Genomic DNA, 15,047 nt, shown 5'->3' on the forward strand with positions numbered 1-15,047 from the left:
GAAAGGTATGCACAAAGGTCGGCGCATCTTGCTGTACGTTCATACCTGGCAATGACACAGACAGTAGAACTCTGACTCTGGCTGTTCCAGCATTGTACCAACTACAGAAGGACATGTGTGAAGAGGGAGGTGCCCCTGCACGACTGGTTCTCCTGGCTTCCTGGTAGCTGACCGGTCTGTGCACGTAATTGTTGCCCATTTTGATGGTATTTCTGTTTTTGTGTGGTTTCCTGCAAGTGTGGGTTTCTTGCTGTACAAATGCAGTCCTCAAATGCAGAATACAAGTTGCTACAGATGTAGGAATAGACAAAGAGCTACAAGCCCCCGACAATGTGACTGTCATGACGTATGGGTTAGATGGTGTAGTAGAAAATTCAGCTAGAGGGGGGAATTTTAATATTGGAATAATTGATGCTGATGCACATAGCTAAACATTCACATATAACAATGAAGTCGCATCATAACTATCAGATTCTCCCGTCGTAAACTCTCCATCAACCTCAGCATTAAGATACATGGTCAGACAGGCTCTGAGACCTAGGCCTGAAGTTACTGACGGGTCTCAGGTGGGGTTGCATGTAGCCAGCAGACAAATTCCTCAGATAGGCACAGCAACATCACAATGGTCACAGGAGATTGGCCCCAATAAAACACACATTGCCAGAGGGGTGAGTGCATTCCCAAAAACACCACAAATTTAGATGCCACATAGGAACCCCTAACCAATCAGAACCCAGCACAAGCAACAACCTTGTGCTCCTCAGGCCGGATATCTGGACACATTACCAGCTGACAATCGTGTGTCCACACAAAGCCCACCTGAATATGTTATCAGAGCCTTAATTATGACTCCAGTGACAACTGTTCACATTCTTAACCAAGAAAGGAATGTTTTAATAATTTTATGGTACTCCGAGAAATGTATAAAACACCGCCCGAACTGATGTACATTAAGAGACAGTCCTCTGACCTCTGTTCTGTAACTGCTCTCCTGGCTCTAATGTTTAATTAAATGAACTGTTCCTTCTTTGCCAGACGCCTCTTGTCTTTTGTTTTTTAAAGGTAAATTTGCATTCAAACAGAATTCAATACTATTTCAGTATGCATTTCTATTTCCATTGCTAATAGCTGATTTATAGCTGTACTATATTAGTTTATGTATGCCAAATCATGCACTGAAACCTCTGTTGTACCTTTGTCATTAGACCTGAAGTCTGAGACTCATCTGTTTGCATCAGTTGAGATACAACTCCATCTGCCTTCCCCCAGTCAACTGTATCCTATAGCTTTTTCATGTCATATATGGTGGTCTCTGGAGTGGGGGGGGGGGTCTCTCTCTTCTAGGCTTCTCTAAATATTATTCAGGGCAGTTAAACAGTGCCTCATTCTGGGTTAGCAAGCGTATAGAAGCTGTGGCTTGTTTTATCTCCCTCTCTGATACAAAACTAAAGAAGGTCAAATATACTAGGAAAGCAGACCCCTAGCTTCTGTGTTGTGCTAAATGGTGCAGAGAATGGAAAATTCCTTTCCCTTTTACGGTAATTGCATTGAACTTATGTCTGCATAATACTGACAAGCTCACTTTATCAAAGAACAGTCCTGTCTCCTTAGACCTTCTCATGCACTCTACACATAAACCTAGGTCATGCTACCATACAGCAAGTTATGTGTTTTACATAACATTATCAAATCCACAGTTTAGTATTTGGACATAGTGCCAGTGCTCTTCCTTTGGGATGGTCTATGTTTATTTTGGAGAATTAAGGATCCAAGATCAGCTTGGGGCCAGGGAAATAAGGTTTCAGTTCTCCTGTTGAAGTGAGGGGGCGAATGGGTTTAGCCTTAGCAGGGATATTGTAAATATGATCTGGTTTTTTTTTATTACAAATGTGTGGTTCTGATACAGCATACAAAAAACTCCTGGAATGAAGGAAACCCATAGGAAGAAATTACTTGAATCTTCTTTTTTTTTCCCCCCATCTAGTACCTGGCATTGCAAGATTTAAGGCTGCTTTCTCAGTATTCTCCATCTCGACGGCTAGAAGTCTTCAGTCTAAGCCAGCCGGGTAAGATATTTCTGGATGATGGTTTATACAATTCTTCAGAAAAAGCTGCTGCAATTGTGGGTTTTTTGTTTTTTTGTTTTTGTAAGAGTTGTCCCTTCAAAGGTATTTAGTTTCTGTTGCTTTGAGATCTGTGTTAAAATAATTAGGTATTTAACTCCATTTCTTCTTTTTTTTTTTACTTAATTGCTGTGTTTAGGCTTTTAGTTCAGTACGGCCAGATAAAGGTTCCTCTGATTTAGAGTAGTTCTTGAATAATGCTACTTTAAATGTCATCTATAATCATAAACCTTGCTTAAAGTCGTCTCTGCATAAAAAGTGCATTGTGGGATTAAAATGTAATGCATATTTGCATGATCCTTATGTACAGAACCTGATGGCATCAAATTATATCGATTGGTGTGTCTGTGTTGGGTGAACAAAGGATCTTTACTGCGAAGTAGCTTTCACATTTCCAAGGCATACAAATGGAAAGGTTGTGCTGGTGTCTTTTTATTCCATACTCTATATTTTACTCCCAAGTGTGCATTTTTTTTAAGACTTGATATAAGGTGGCAATTAGATCGCTGTATTTATGACGCTTCATTGCAGCTATCTTCTCAAATAGGAAATTAATAGAAAAGGTAGTTATACGTTCACTCCAGTTACATTCCTCCTTTTGGCTGACAGTTTCTAGGTCGAACGCGCAAGCGCTTTGATGTGTTGTAAGTATTGTGAGCTTTTAACCACGCCCGTGTCACGCCCATCACTTTCACTCGTTCGTGGGCTGGCCTTTCAAAAATCACTTGATGTCATTGGTAAATGCTTTAAGTTTGTCCTGCCTGGAGTTGTTTTTTGTCACACCTTGCAGACTGCCTCTGTTACATGAATTATTGCCTGATTGCCAATATATTTCAGCGTGGGCGAACTATTTCTTTTGTCTCTCCCCTTCGTGCTGCATGACGGCCATGGCGCGAACAAAGACAACAGCGTGAACTCGATCAGCGGAATTGGAGCGCTGGTCACATTGTTCACAGTTACCTAATCAGTCATTTCTTGTGGCTCTCCCCTTAAAACACTTGAAATTAGTGAATGCTTTACGTAAAACAGAAATCCTCAAAGTGAAAGCGGCTCTTCTGGCACATGGAGAGCCAATACTAAAATATTCGCTACACTCGGGAAAACTTGACCCATAATGCTTTGCAGGGCATTACTTCTACAAAACATTTTTGCTCATAACTCAGCCTGTGGTGGTACTAGGGCAATGGGACCACCATCAAAACTTTCACAACGATATCCTTTTTCTGTCTACATCATCTTTGGGTCCCCACACTAGGTTAGTGGGGACCCCATAATAATAACCCCACCCACCATTCAGTATATGTTTAAAGTTATGTTTAATGGGCCTGTTAATAGTCCTGCTAGCCTTCAAAATGTGCACTGTGTTTTCTAGGGGCTAAATATATGGTTACATTGCATTACTTTCTTCCATTCTTTTTCATGGGGGTTATGCTCTCTAAGGGGTGACTGTATAGTTAGTGACAATGTTTTCTTCCAAATGCTATTATTTTGTGGTGTCCTCTAGGGGCTGTTCTGAGTATTGCAGTCAACACACTATAATATTTGCTGCACGAAAATACGCCCCATAATGCTTTGCACAGCATCACTTTTACAAAAGATTTTTGCTCATAACTCAGCCTACGGTAGATCACCTTCAAAAAGCTCTTTCTGTCTACATCATCTCTGTGTCCCCACACTAGGTTAGTGGGGCCCCCAAAATAATAACCCCGCCCACTATTCACTGTATTTTAAGCTTTCTTGTGGCTACAACTTTTTTTTACAGCTGGGAGAAATTTTGTTTTAAAGGTCTTGTTTGTAATATCATTGCAGTAGGCCTGCTAGCCCTAAAAAACGGCATTTAGGGGCTAAGTATATGGCTACACTGCGTTACTTTCTCCTGTTTTTTCATGGGGTTATCCCCGCGGGGGGCTAACAATATGGTTACATGACCATGTTTCTTACAAATGATGTTTTTGTTATTATGGCCTCTAGGGTCTGTTTTGAGCATTACTGTTTAATGCCAAAGGTTTATTTCTGATAAAGGTTTATATGATAATTGTATATGTTTTATTGATATCTCCTTATTACAGTTATGACCATAATTCAGGCCAACTTAACATCCTTATTATACTATGACTGTTTGAACACTCTTGATATGTTTGGTTGACCCTTCAAGTGTATTTCTCTTCTGTGGCTCTTTTGTGTATTTTTTGGGGGAATTGTGTTAACCAGCCAGCCAGCCACTCTGATGGTGGTGTGGTGAAAGTGGTATTCTTTTGCAATTAGCATGGCAGATTTAAATTGGGATACTAGATGGCAACGTTTTCAGTTTTTGCTGCAGATAGAGGAAGAAGGTAAATGGAAGTGCTTTAGTTATATGCAGGGCCACTGGAATTATATGGCGGAAAAGACAAAATTGTGAGGCAGGTGGCCTATTTAAGTGGCAAGAAAAGTCCAGTTATGAATGTACAATGCCAATAGCTCTAACTCAAGCAAATGCGAGACCTATCGCATTGCAAATGCTTGTTTAATCTTGTGATGTGGGGGACGTTGAGAATTTGACTATCCTACACCGATTGTTACATAGGAGGCAAAAACAGCTGCTTGCTCACTTGTCCACCAAAATACAAACTGCTCAAGTCTACTCAGAGAAAGATAGTAATTTAGTGTGAGAAAATTAAACCGTGAGAGGTCTAATGTTATAGAAGTAAGGATAGTTTTTGTTGCAAATTAAATGGCAATTGCACACTTTATTTATCCAATGTATATTTGTGTGTTCTGTGTTTTTTTTGCTATTTATAATGCAAACCTGGGCCATAACACTGGGACACTTTTTACCCACTACACTTTACATTTTGTTTGTTTAAGGCAGATCGGGTGATTAGCCCAGAATTACATGATGCTGAGCCGAGGTCTGGATTAAAATCTGGTTCCCCATTTTACAAGTTTGTTGGCTGTATCCGCTAAGTCATATCTCCTCCTAATGAGAGGAGTGAAAATTGTTTCTTCTTCTTGATTATTATAAAGGGGTTTTTAGTTGACATAACTGTTGTACAACCAACCAGCCATATTATAAGAAACGTTTCTTGGCTATTGGGACTGCTCTACTTTTTGCCCATGTACAGGCTTATTTTTCTTGCATATGTAAAAGCTTAGTGCTTGCAATAAGAGGGGAATGTCTGTTTTCCAAAGCACTGTCTGAGCTGCAACGTTTGTGCTCTAAGAACACTGGAGCAACAAGGTAGACATCCTGCAGCTCTTGCAATTATTTGTTTGTTTTTTTGTATTGACTGTGTGTTTGCATTCAAAATGTTTGTTATTTCTGATGTATACTAATTACAGATTCCTCTCCTTTAGAATATTGCCAGTCCAGTTCTGTAAATTTTGACTGTAGCGCTCCTGCGCGCGGATAGGTCGTGCCATGCGACTGCATCAACGTCATTCTACTACGGAAGTGGCAAGCAGAGCTGTATACAAGTGCCACCCCCATATGCTAATGTCAGTTCCTTTATTTCCGTGCCTTCAGACACGGATCCAGGGCTTCGGTCCTCTTGTCTTTACTTGTGAAGAAATATTTTTCTCCACTAATATTTTTCCATTGGGCATGGAATGTCACCACCGAAGACCTAATTTAAACCTTGTTGAGACTGCCACATACAAATGCCTGACACTCCCACAGGTTGTGCCTCTCATGCCTGAGTTTGTCACATGATTCTAAATACCTGCGACAATTGCGCCCAGATGAACCCAAAAGCCATCTGTGATCTAGAGGTGAGGATCTAGGTATCAAAATATTGAAAGGTTCCCCACAGCTCCCACTCTACATTGAGAGCACAAACCCATTCCTGAAGCCGTTCCTTAAGCCGATCTTCCTTGAGGTTGACGTTTTCAGGTAAACCCAAGAAAAACAACATAAGTCCAAGTGGGACTCTGCCCTTTCATGCCACTCTCTGAAGAAGGCCCGAGAGAATCACACTCTCTAAATTTTTGGTCCCGATCAGAGGAACAGATTCCATCTCTGGTCCCACTCCACCCTCAATTTGCGGTCCTTTCTGAAACCCTGTAGCAAGTTGAAGTCTTTCAAGAGGATATGCAGGGTATATTTGGTGTGCATACATGTCCCAAGGACCTGCAATGGCCTTCAATTTGGTTACCGCCAGCAGATCTGCTCCTGGCACCGTATACTTGGATTCTGGACTGGTGCTGGACTTTGGTGCGGGGGGAGGGTGACACACTCTCTCGTTCTTAGACACCGGTTCTGATGCTGCTGGTGCTAGAGGCCTGTTTTGCTGTCTGAATCTCAGCAGGAACATGATGGATTTCATTGGAGGCCACTCCCTGAACTTGACATACTTTCCACTGTTCACCTATTGTACACTGTCCAATTACCACACAGCTGTGGACATATTTTTTGCTCCGACTTTGATCATAGCCAACATTATAGCAAGGATGATGGAGGAAGTAAGGAAGGTGTCCGTTCACCCACCTCCTGCTCCCCTATGAAACTGATGACTGGTATATGGATTTATAATAGACCATGGGCTTAACACTTCTGCCGATAGTGGACTAGTCTTCTTCCCCCTCCCACCCATCCCCCTTCCCCCGACCACCAACAGAGGTGAGTGCTTTCCCCTATAGTGATATGCAGGGTTTCTGAGGTCCTGCAGGTATACCTCCTAACTATGGAGGTCAAAAGTAAATTTCCTCACAGATGTCTCACAGCCTGAACAAGCTCCCTCTGATCCTCTTTTCCCCTTTGAGGCCCTGACTAATACACTGTTGAAACCTTGGGCTTTAACAGTAACCCCCTTTCCTTTTGCAAACGCATGTTTTCTTCGGCTAGTCTTGCCTTGAAACATGTTAGTGCCAGTTGTCTCCCTGGGGGTTTTTCCTCACACACTCTGGGATATAGTGGGTACGATTCTGCCTGCAGTTCCAGAAGAACTGCAAACATCACTTGACCAGACTATTCAGGATGGTCTGAATGCGGCCAGATTTAACTGACCAGGCCTGGCTACTACCAGCTGTCTAGGCCATGAGAGCTAGCGTGGTGCTTCGGCACTGTGCCTGGATGAGGTACAGGCTTCTCTGGGAATGTCTAGGCAGCCCTAGTGGACATACAGTGCAATGGCTCCACTAGTTTGTTGAGAAAGCAGCTTCTGCCATTGATTGCTTAAGGAAAGCTGTGCAGTGGCACACTCGCTGACTCTTTCAGTTCACCTTAAACAAATTTGAAGAATCTTCTGACTTTGTATGGACTGTACAAAGAAGAGATCAAAATTGAGATGTAAATTACAATAGGATTAATGAATGAAACTGAGGAAATAGAAAAGAAAACTCCAAAGCTGCACAGAGCCCAGAAACTGATGATAATGATGTTGTCAACAGTTTCAAATATGTATGATAGATCTGTACATATACCGACAATGGGCAAACAAGGATCCTCATTAAGGAAAGCTTGAACTGGGCTAACCAGTTTGTACAGGTTTGGCTTAAAATAAAAAACTTTGCACATGGGCAGTGCATGGTACAGACTAAGTTTTTTCTTACTGAGCTGATTTATAAGCAGTAAGTAATCCATCTGCAGCAAGACTGAGCCAATATATGTGTTCTAGATATCCCATCAGGCAAAGAGTAAAATAGTGAAAACTTGAGTTGACCTATTAATCACACCAGAGCAGTGCTGCGGAAAGCTGGCTCCAGAGGGCCAGTAATAGTTGTACTGTTGATGATGTCTGTCCCACCAGAGGTCTTGTCTCCTAGTTCCAAAATTGTAGGATGCTCCGCTATCTGCACACTAAGTGAAAGAGCATGGCTTTATTCATTGTATACCTCAAGTGGCTCGAGGAGAAGGTGGCCATAATACCTTATAACGGGATGCTGATGTACGTGCAGTGCGAGTAATTTGCATGCAGCAATTTGTTCTTTGTGTTTATGTTGAGATACTTCACCTCCAAACATTCCTTTTCTGCTGTACATTTGACTGACTGTTCCTTGTCTGTTATTATATTCATCCACTTTACAGGTTCAGTTTAATCCTAACCTGAACTGTTCCTCTATCTCTAGTAGATCTGTTGATCCCGCAAACTAATATAGTATTTGGTCTGATATTTGATGAATCTACAAAATGGATCTTTTTTTTTTATGTTATGTTCTGCATCTTCTTTTTCAAATGTTATGTCGGTTATTGTAATGCTGGGTGACCAGACCTGGATGACTTATTGTTTCCATTAGCTTTGCCCAATTGTCTCTGCTACCTTAGTCCAATGATTTAGACCTCATTGAGGTGATTGTAGTTCATAGCATGGCACTCTGCTATTTTCTAAATATCCCTATAGTCCACAATAGTTGTTGCATGCATATTACATTTGCACACTAAATATGCCATTAACTAACTTTTTGTGGCTTTATTCCTCACATATGATTGAGTTCCTTTTTTCCATCACAAAATGCATGAAATTATATGGAGTCTGTACCAAGGCACAGTAAAACTGTAGCTGTGCACAAAAGTAATAAACATATCAACCAATCAGTCAGGATTTATAAAGCGTAGCTAATCACCCGATAGGGTATCCAGGTGCTTGCCGGTCCCGGAGGCTTATTTGAACAGCCAGGCCTTGAGGGCCATTCGTAATTCCGGTATTGAGGTGATGGTCCATAGGTCAGTGGAGAGGCTGTTTCAGTTTTTTGTTGCGATGTGAGAGAAGGAGTGTCCTCCTCTTCTGCTTTGGTAGATGGCGGCGTATGGACAAGTGAAAGGGAGGCAGAGAGTAGACTTCTCTACCTCTGGTGGAAGTTCAGTTGGTGGTTAAGGTACACGGGTCCTTGGTTGTGTAGAGACTTGTGTGCGTGGGTCAGCTGCTTGAATTGGCATCTCTTCTGTATGGGGGACCAGTGGAGTTGCCGGAGGTGGGGTGTGATGTGGGTTTGTTGGGGAACTCGGAGGATGAGTCTGGCTGCAGCGTTCTGTATGGTCTGAGGTCTCCATAGGAGATGTGCGATGATTCCTACGTAGAGGGTGTTCCTGTAGTCTAGTCAGCTGGTGAGGAGGGCCTGTGTAACTGTGCATCTCGTGTGTAGCTGTAGCCACTTGAAGATCTTGGGTAGCATGTGCAAAGTGAGGAAACAGGTGGAGAAAACAGCATTGATCTGCAGTTTCATGGTGAGCTTGTTGTCAGTGGTGATTCTGAGCTTTCTGGCGTGGTCGGAGGGAGTGGTTGCGGGTCCTAGGCCTGACGGCCATCAGGAGTTGATCCATGTGTTGCTGCTGTTGCCAAAGATTCGTAATTCCATCTTGTCTGTATTCAACTGCAGGCAGTTGTTCTTCATCCAGCCGGGATGCTTGTCATGCATCTGTGGAAGTCGAACCATAACATTGTAAAGGCCTTAGTAATTCACCTGTTTTCCCCGATGTATGAGACTTGTGCTGAGTGAAGATACCAAAGAGGTATCCAATTGAAAACAGTTAGGGAAAAAAGGAAAACCATTTACATTTGTAAAGGATAATGGCTAAAAAGGAAATTTTGCTTGTTGCTGCATTACTACTCCCCAATATTTATAGCCTCAAACCAAAATTCTACAAGTGTCCTCAGTGATTCCACTACTTCGTCATTGTTCTCTGTGCTGTCCGGCTTGTTTTCACTAGTAGGTTATACTGGGGTGACAGGCCTTTTTTCGCAAAGGAAAGGATAACTTGGTGAATACACAGCTACAGGGCCCATGTAATGTGCTGGCATGCTGCTGGGAAGAGTGAGAATGAGTCACGATAGATTTCCTATATTCTCAAGGAATAGGAAGTCCCATATGAAAGGCAGATCTGATGAGTTTTCCAACTGCTTGTGCCCAGTCCAACCAAGGGGATTAACCTTTGTAGCTTACAAAATCAGCTGCTGTTTCATTAATGCCCAGCTCTTTGTTTTGTGCTCAACAGATTTAATTATGAAGTATACACTTTTTATTGTTTTAATGCACGTTTTCTATACACTTCTTGTAAGAATAACTTTGAACCCATCTTAACACAAAGTACCAAAAACAAATTTACAAGATATTCTTTCTTCAAAAGGTGGACATCCTCACAATTGGACTGCAATATCGAGAGAGTGTTTAAATCTGTTAACCGATCTGACATGTAAGCTAGTTGCTCACCAGGAAGCTGCAGCCACAAATGGAAGAGTGAAATTACCTTCCTCATCAGCAGATTCCAGGACATCCTCTACCAGTTCAGGTACCCTAGCGTTCTCTATTTGTGTGTGGCAAATTGCCTTTTCCCTACCCTTGTTTTAACTCCTCTACTCAAAGCATAAACTTAATTTTGGTCTACGAAATTCAAATTGTTTGGAAATGTACAACATTGAGGAATTATTTAGTCACACAGAATATAACCATATTGACAAGCAGTCCACAAATCAAGTTCACACTGGACTGCATTCCCAGAGTGTAATGGTGTTGATTCTGGATTGTAGGATCCTCGCTGACAACCATAAATCTAGAACATTTCCTCCAACAGGAAGTACCCCAGGAAACTTTATCACTGCAGTGTGAGTAAAACTTGACCTGGAGGTCAACACTACATACTTCTAAACATAGGTGTCCTCAGCAAAGGAAAAAATAAAAAATAAAACATGTCAGCATTTACTGATTACTTTTTGCTTACTGGAAATTACCAGTTTTATTCAATACCGTTACACCATTGCAGTACTATGTGCTACATAAGTAGCCTAAACCTAAAACCCTGTTATAGAAAGACAAAACAAGGAAAAGGTGGTTGCAGAGTGTACAGGGTTGAAGAATATACTGGTTGTTCAAGGAGCCATCATTTGCTTCACAGCCTCAGTTATTTTTTCCCACTTGTACTGAGCGAATCTCAGAACATTTCAGGGCTTTTTGTAAACACTTTTTTTTTTTTTTTTTTTTTTTTTTTTAAATAATTCTTCTCAGTAGTTTCTTGATTTCACCTTCATTCAGCATTGTACATGTCTAGAAAAACCTTTCTGTCCTTTTTTGCTTTCACCCTCTTCGCATTGTATTTGCCTCACAAGTGCCATCACTTTTTGTGAAATGCTCCTCCCGCTGGATGGCAAAGTCTACCTCTTACCCACTCTGTGTTTATGGTCTGTTTACCTTACCCATATTTAGCTAAAGAATGTGAGTTTTATTTATTATTTTTTTTAAACAAAAAAACACAAAGATCTCCAAACGATCCCAAGGGATTTTGACTGAGCGAAAGCTTGAAGATCTCTGTGCTGAAGATGAGAGGAAAATACATTGCAAGAAAGCTAGAGAGGGTCCTCCCTCTACTGAGTCTATGGATCTCCCTTTTCAATAGTCCAGGTCAGGAAATGTGCAGAGAGAAAGGCTTTTCTCCCAGCACCATCTCTTGAGGTACCGCTGCCATTTCTGGGAGCACCAATCAATGTCAGGTCATGGCTTGGCACATCATGTTTGTTGTTTAAGGCCAGCTCAGTGGCAGGGACGGCACTTACACTCAGGCAAGTACCAACTAGCAAGTCCCCTGTTCCGGTCAGCCCAGCGTAGTTACCGGTAAAGTTGGAGCCTTCTCTGTTGATCTTGTCCCCATGACACACAAGGTATAAGCATTCCTGGTTAAGGAAATCAAAGAGTACCTCCATATACTTTTTACTAGGAAGATGCCTCTACCAGTTTGTATTTCTTCCCCTATTGTCCCATTGTCTCAGCCAGCTTCTCCTTCTCCATCATCACCTAGGAGACATAAAAGGAGGAGATTGCCATCCATCTCTCCTTCACCACCAAGGCATCATTCTTCGTCACCTACTCATCATATATGCCTTCATTCCTGGATGCCTCTCTATTAAGGTCTTTCCCTGTAGATTACATCCCAACCTTTCATCACGATCTACTGAGGGGAGCACCTAAACTGATTATTTAGATGAAGCAGGTCATTAGTCCACTGTTTCAGTTAGAATGGAGACATTGCAAGTCCTCTTTTACTTTTGGTACTGAGCTTTGCTGAACTTGGGGAGGAACAAATTCTAAATCTAGCTACAATGATAGTGGTGACTTCTAGCATATTAAAGAAGTACATTTGTTGGATCAAGACCCAGGATATTTGAGACAGGAGCCTCAAGGTTATTCTGTAACATTCTTTGTGGGCAGAAAGAAACTGCCTTTTGTCACAAAGACATCAGCACTGCTGGACAGAGAAGGCAAGCACATTGAGAGTTCTGTGCTCACAGTTTGTGGCCCAGCAGTGATACCTTTCAAAATAGCTAGTTTATTTGCTTTTCTAGGGTGCCATATTAGGACCATGTGGTAATCTCTTGCCACTTTTGCGGACTATCTCCCAAAAAAACTGCAGGCAAGATTTCTCGGAGATAATGCATGAGGGACAATTTGTATCCAACTAAATGATTAGTGCATCTAGTGATTATGTGGAGCTAGCCATCACAATGTTGCCATGAATCTCCCTCCGGTATGCATCCTGGCACGATCTTACATTTTCTGAAGGTTGGATATACAATTAAAGTTGGAACAAGGCCTAAAACATAGGCAGGGGTAGTAGGGGTGAAGAGATGCCGCACATCTAGGAAGTAAAACAGTATTGGTTAACAGAAGTAAATGCAAACGGAATCTGGTGCCAAGTGGTCAAGTGCCTTACTACCCAGTAGGCACAAAAATTGGGTACCAAAGTACACAGAAACAACAAAGGCAATGTGACCACAGCACACAGAAATAAATAGTCCAATAACGTAGCAGGGATTTATATCCCTGGAGGTGTAGTTTTAGTTGGAGATAACAAAAACGTGAAGATCACGAAACTGTTGTGGAAAGTGTCTTTATTCGTAGGCACAGTTGGCCCCAGGGTTGATCATTCATCAAGAGACAGCCAACACGTGTTTCGTCACTCAGGCTGAGCCATCCGGCCAATGAAGCACAACACGGAAGATCCCTACGGTAAGGCAGGTGGGCCCTAGGCGGTAGGTAGAAATCTTGTAAAGTAGGGCTTAGATATGGGGTGGTACCCAAACAGCATCAGGTATGGTGGATCCAAGTAATGATCACGTAAGAAAGTAGGGTAGAGGAGGCCTTGATAAGCCTGAGGTTAAGGCCCTTCAGAACCCGGGGCGGAGCAGTGAGGCAGTCAGTGAGCAGCTCGTAAATTAAAGTTCATGAACTTTCGAATCATATGTTTAGTTCTCCGTGGATTGTACAAGTGGATATACTCTAAAATGCAAATCCCCCACCTCCATCAATCCATCCAAAATGGACACCAAAATATCAACTGCACTTAATAAGAATGAAATTTACATATTTTCTTCAGAAATGTGCAATAGGCTGTGCCCCAATCTGTAAGAGAAAAAGGCATATTTTTTAGATATTTTTGGTTCCCAAGAAAAAAGTCAAACCTACACGGACCTCACACAAGCCAGCCAGTCGTTCAAAAGACAGAAATTTAGACGTTTATCTCCTCATCATATATATCCACAGCTCATAAAATTAATTAATGAGATTATATGTGCTATGTGAATGTACAGGATGCTTATTTCTACATTGTGATGACAATTTGAGATTCACATTAGGCAGAGCGCATTACCTGTAAACTGTTCGGCTTGAAATTAGCTCAGAGGACTTTTTCAAAGTGCATAGTGTCAGCTCACCTTCACAAAAAAGGATTTACACTTACACTTCTTTTGACTGCAGATTGATGAGCCCACACCACAGGATAGATGCATTAGGAACCACCACTGATTTGTTACTAAATAGCGGGGCTCTTCACATCCACTGTGAAAATCAACATTGGCTCTGGTGCAAGTGCACAACTTTATGTGAGCAACTCTAAACACTTGAAAGATTAAACATGTATCTTTTTGTAGGAGAGAGCATCGTTTGTTGCTGATGACTCCTTTACCTACAGCATGGCTGGTCTTGCCAATTTGGGAATGAATCGCCTTGTGGATCTCCATTGTACCTAATGTACAGCTTCACAAGGCGTATTCAACAATGCATGGAAGAGCATTGGTTTCAGTGAAAAGACAGTATGGACAACAGATTGACCTTGCCTGTCCTCCAGGCCAAGGAATCTCCCAAGTGTTCATACAAGAAATCCAGTCTTCTAGAATCTGAAATTCCTTATCAGATCCTGCCTCTTTAGACCACTGTAATTGATGCATTTCTAATGGGAGATGCAAGGTCTGACACTTCAAGGATTGTGGTTGAAGACACAGCATCTCTATCTCATAAATCTTCTGGAATTGAAAACGGAATATCTGGCACTGAAGGCTTTCTATGGTTCTTATCAATGAAAAGAATTACCGGATCCAGAGTTCTATCTGAGGCGCCACTGATTTGGCACTGGCACCTAGCAAGGGATACTTTGATCCAGTCAGTAAATTTTGTGGTCACCAGATTCTCTTGCAAACCTGCTAGAAAATACTGCCTTTAATTCATGAATGGTTCTAAACAACAGTGTCTAGCCAGACATTTTTCAAGACTGAGGATTTCCCCCACACAGACCTGCCTACCATGGGCCAAAAGTAAAAGGACCACCCTTCTCCAGAACCATGGTCCATCGGCAATACCCATTTGATGAATTGGTCCAACAGATTTGTGAATGGTTTTCCTCTAATTCCAGGTGATCCTCTCGGTGTAGGTGAAGCTGAAACCTCAAGGCCACAAAAATTTTAATCGTTTCAGTGTGGTGGTTTCTAGTATCACTTCACCTGTCCATTAAACCTCATAACTGAACAAGTTATTGAGAATGCAAGGTAAAATACTTCACCTCAGTGTGCAATCCTTGAATTTGGCATTGTGGTTTCTGAAGATGTGCTGTATGGTCATCTAAACTTAACTCAGGACTATATGAACATTTTCAAATAACTTAAAATCCATCTAACAGAAGTTCTTATGCCTTTAAATATGTGAGGCTCATATTATGGTGCCTTCAAACAAATAACAACCCAATCTGAT

General features: G+C 41.7%; 1 protein-coding gene across 1 annotated transcript in view; it reads left to right on the forward strand.

Annotated features, from left to right (window-relative positions):
- The window catches only part of NDC1 (NDC1 transmembrane nucleoporin), a 168,252-nt gene that overhangs the window by 92,070 nt on the left and 61,135 nt on the right, over positions 1 to 15,047 (forward strand). The window contains exons 10-11 of the mRNA XM_069232644.1: positions 1,985 to 2,066; positions 10,165 to 10,326. Coding sequence (XP_069088745.1) covers positions 1,985 to 2,066; positions 10,165 to 10,326 — 244 coding nt within the window. The remainder of the gene's footprint in view (positions 1 to 1,984; positions 2,067 to 10,164; positions 10,327 to 15,047) is intronic.

This window comes from Pleurodeles waltl, chromosome 4_2 (genome assembly GCF_031143425.1).
Source record: "Pleurodeles waltl isolate 20211129_DDA chromosome 4_2, aPleWal1.hap1.20221129, whole genome shotgun sequence".
Taxonomy (NCBI): Eukaryota; Metazoa; Chordata; class Amphibia; order Caudata; family Salamandridae; genus Pleurodeles; species Pleurodeles waltl.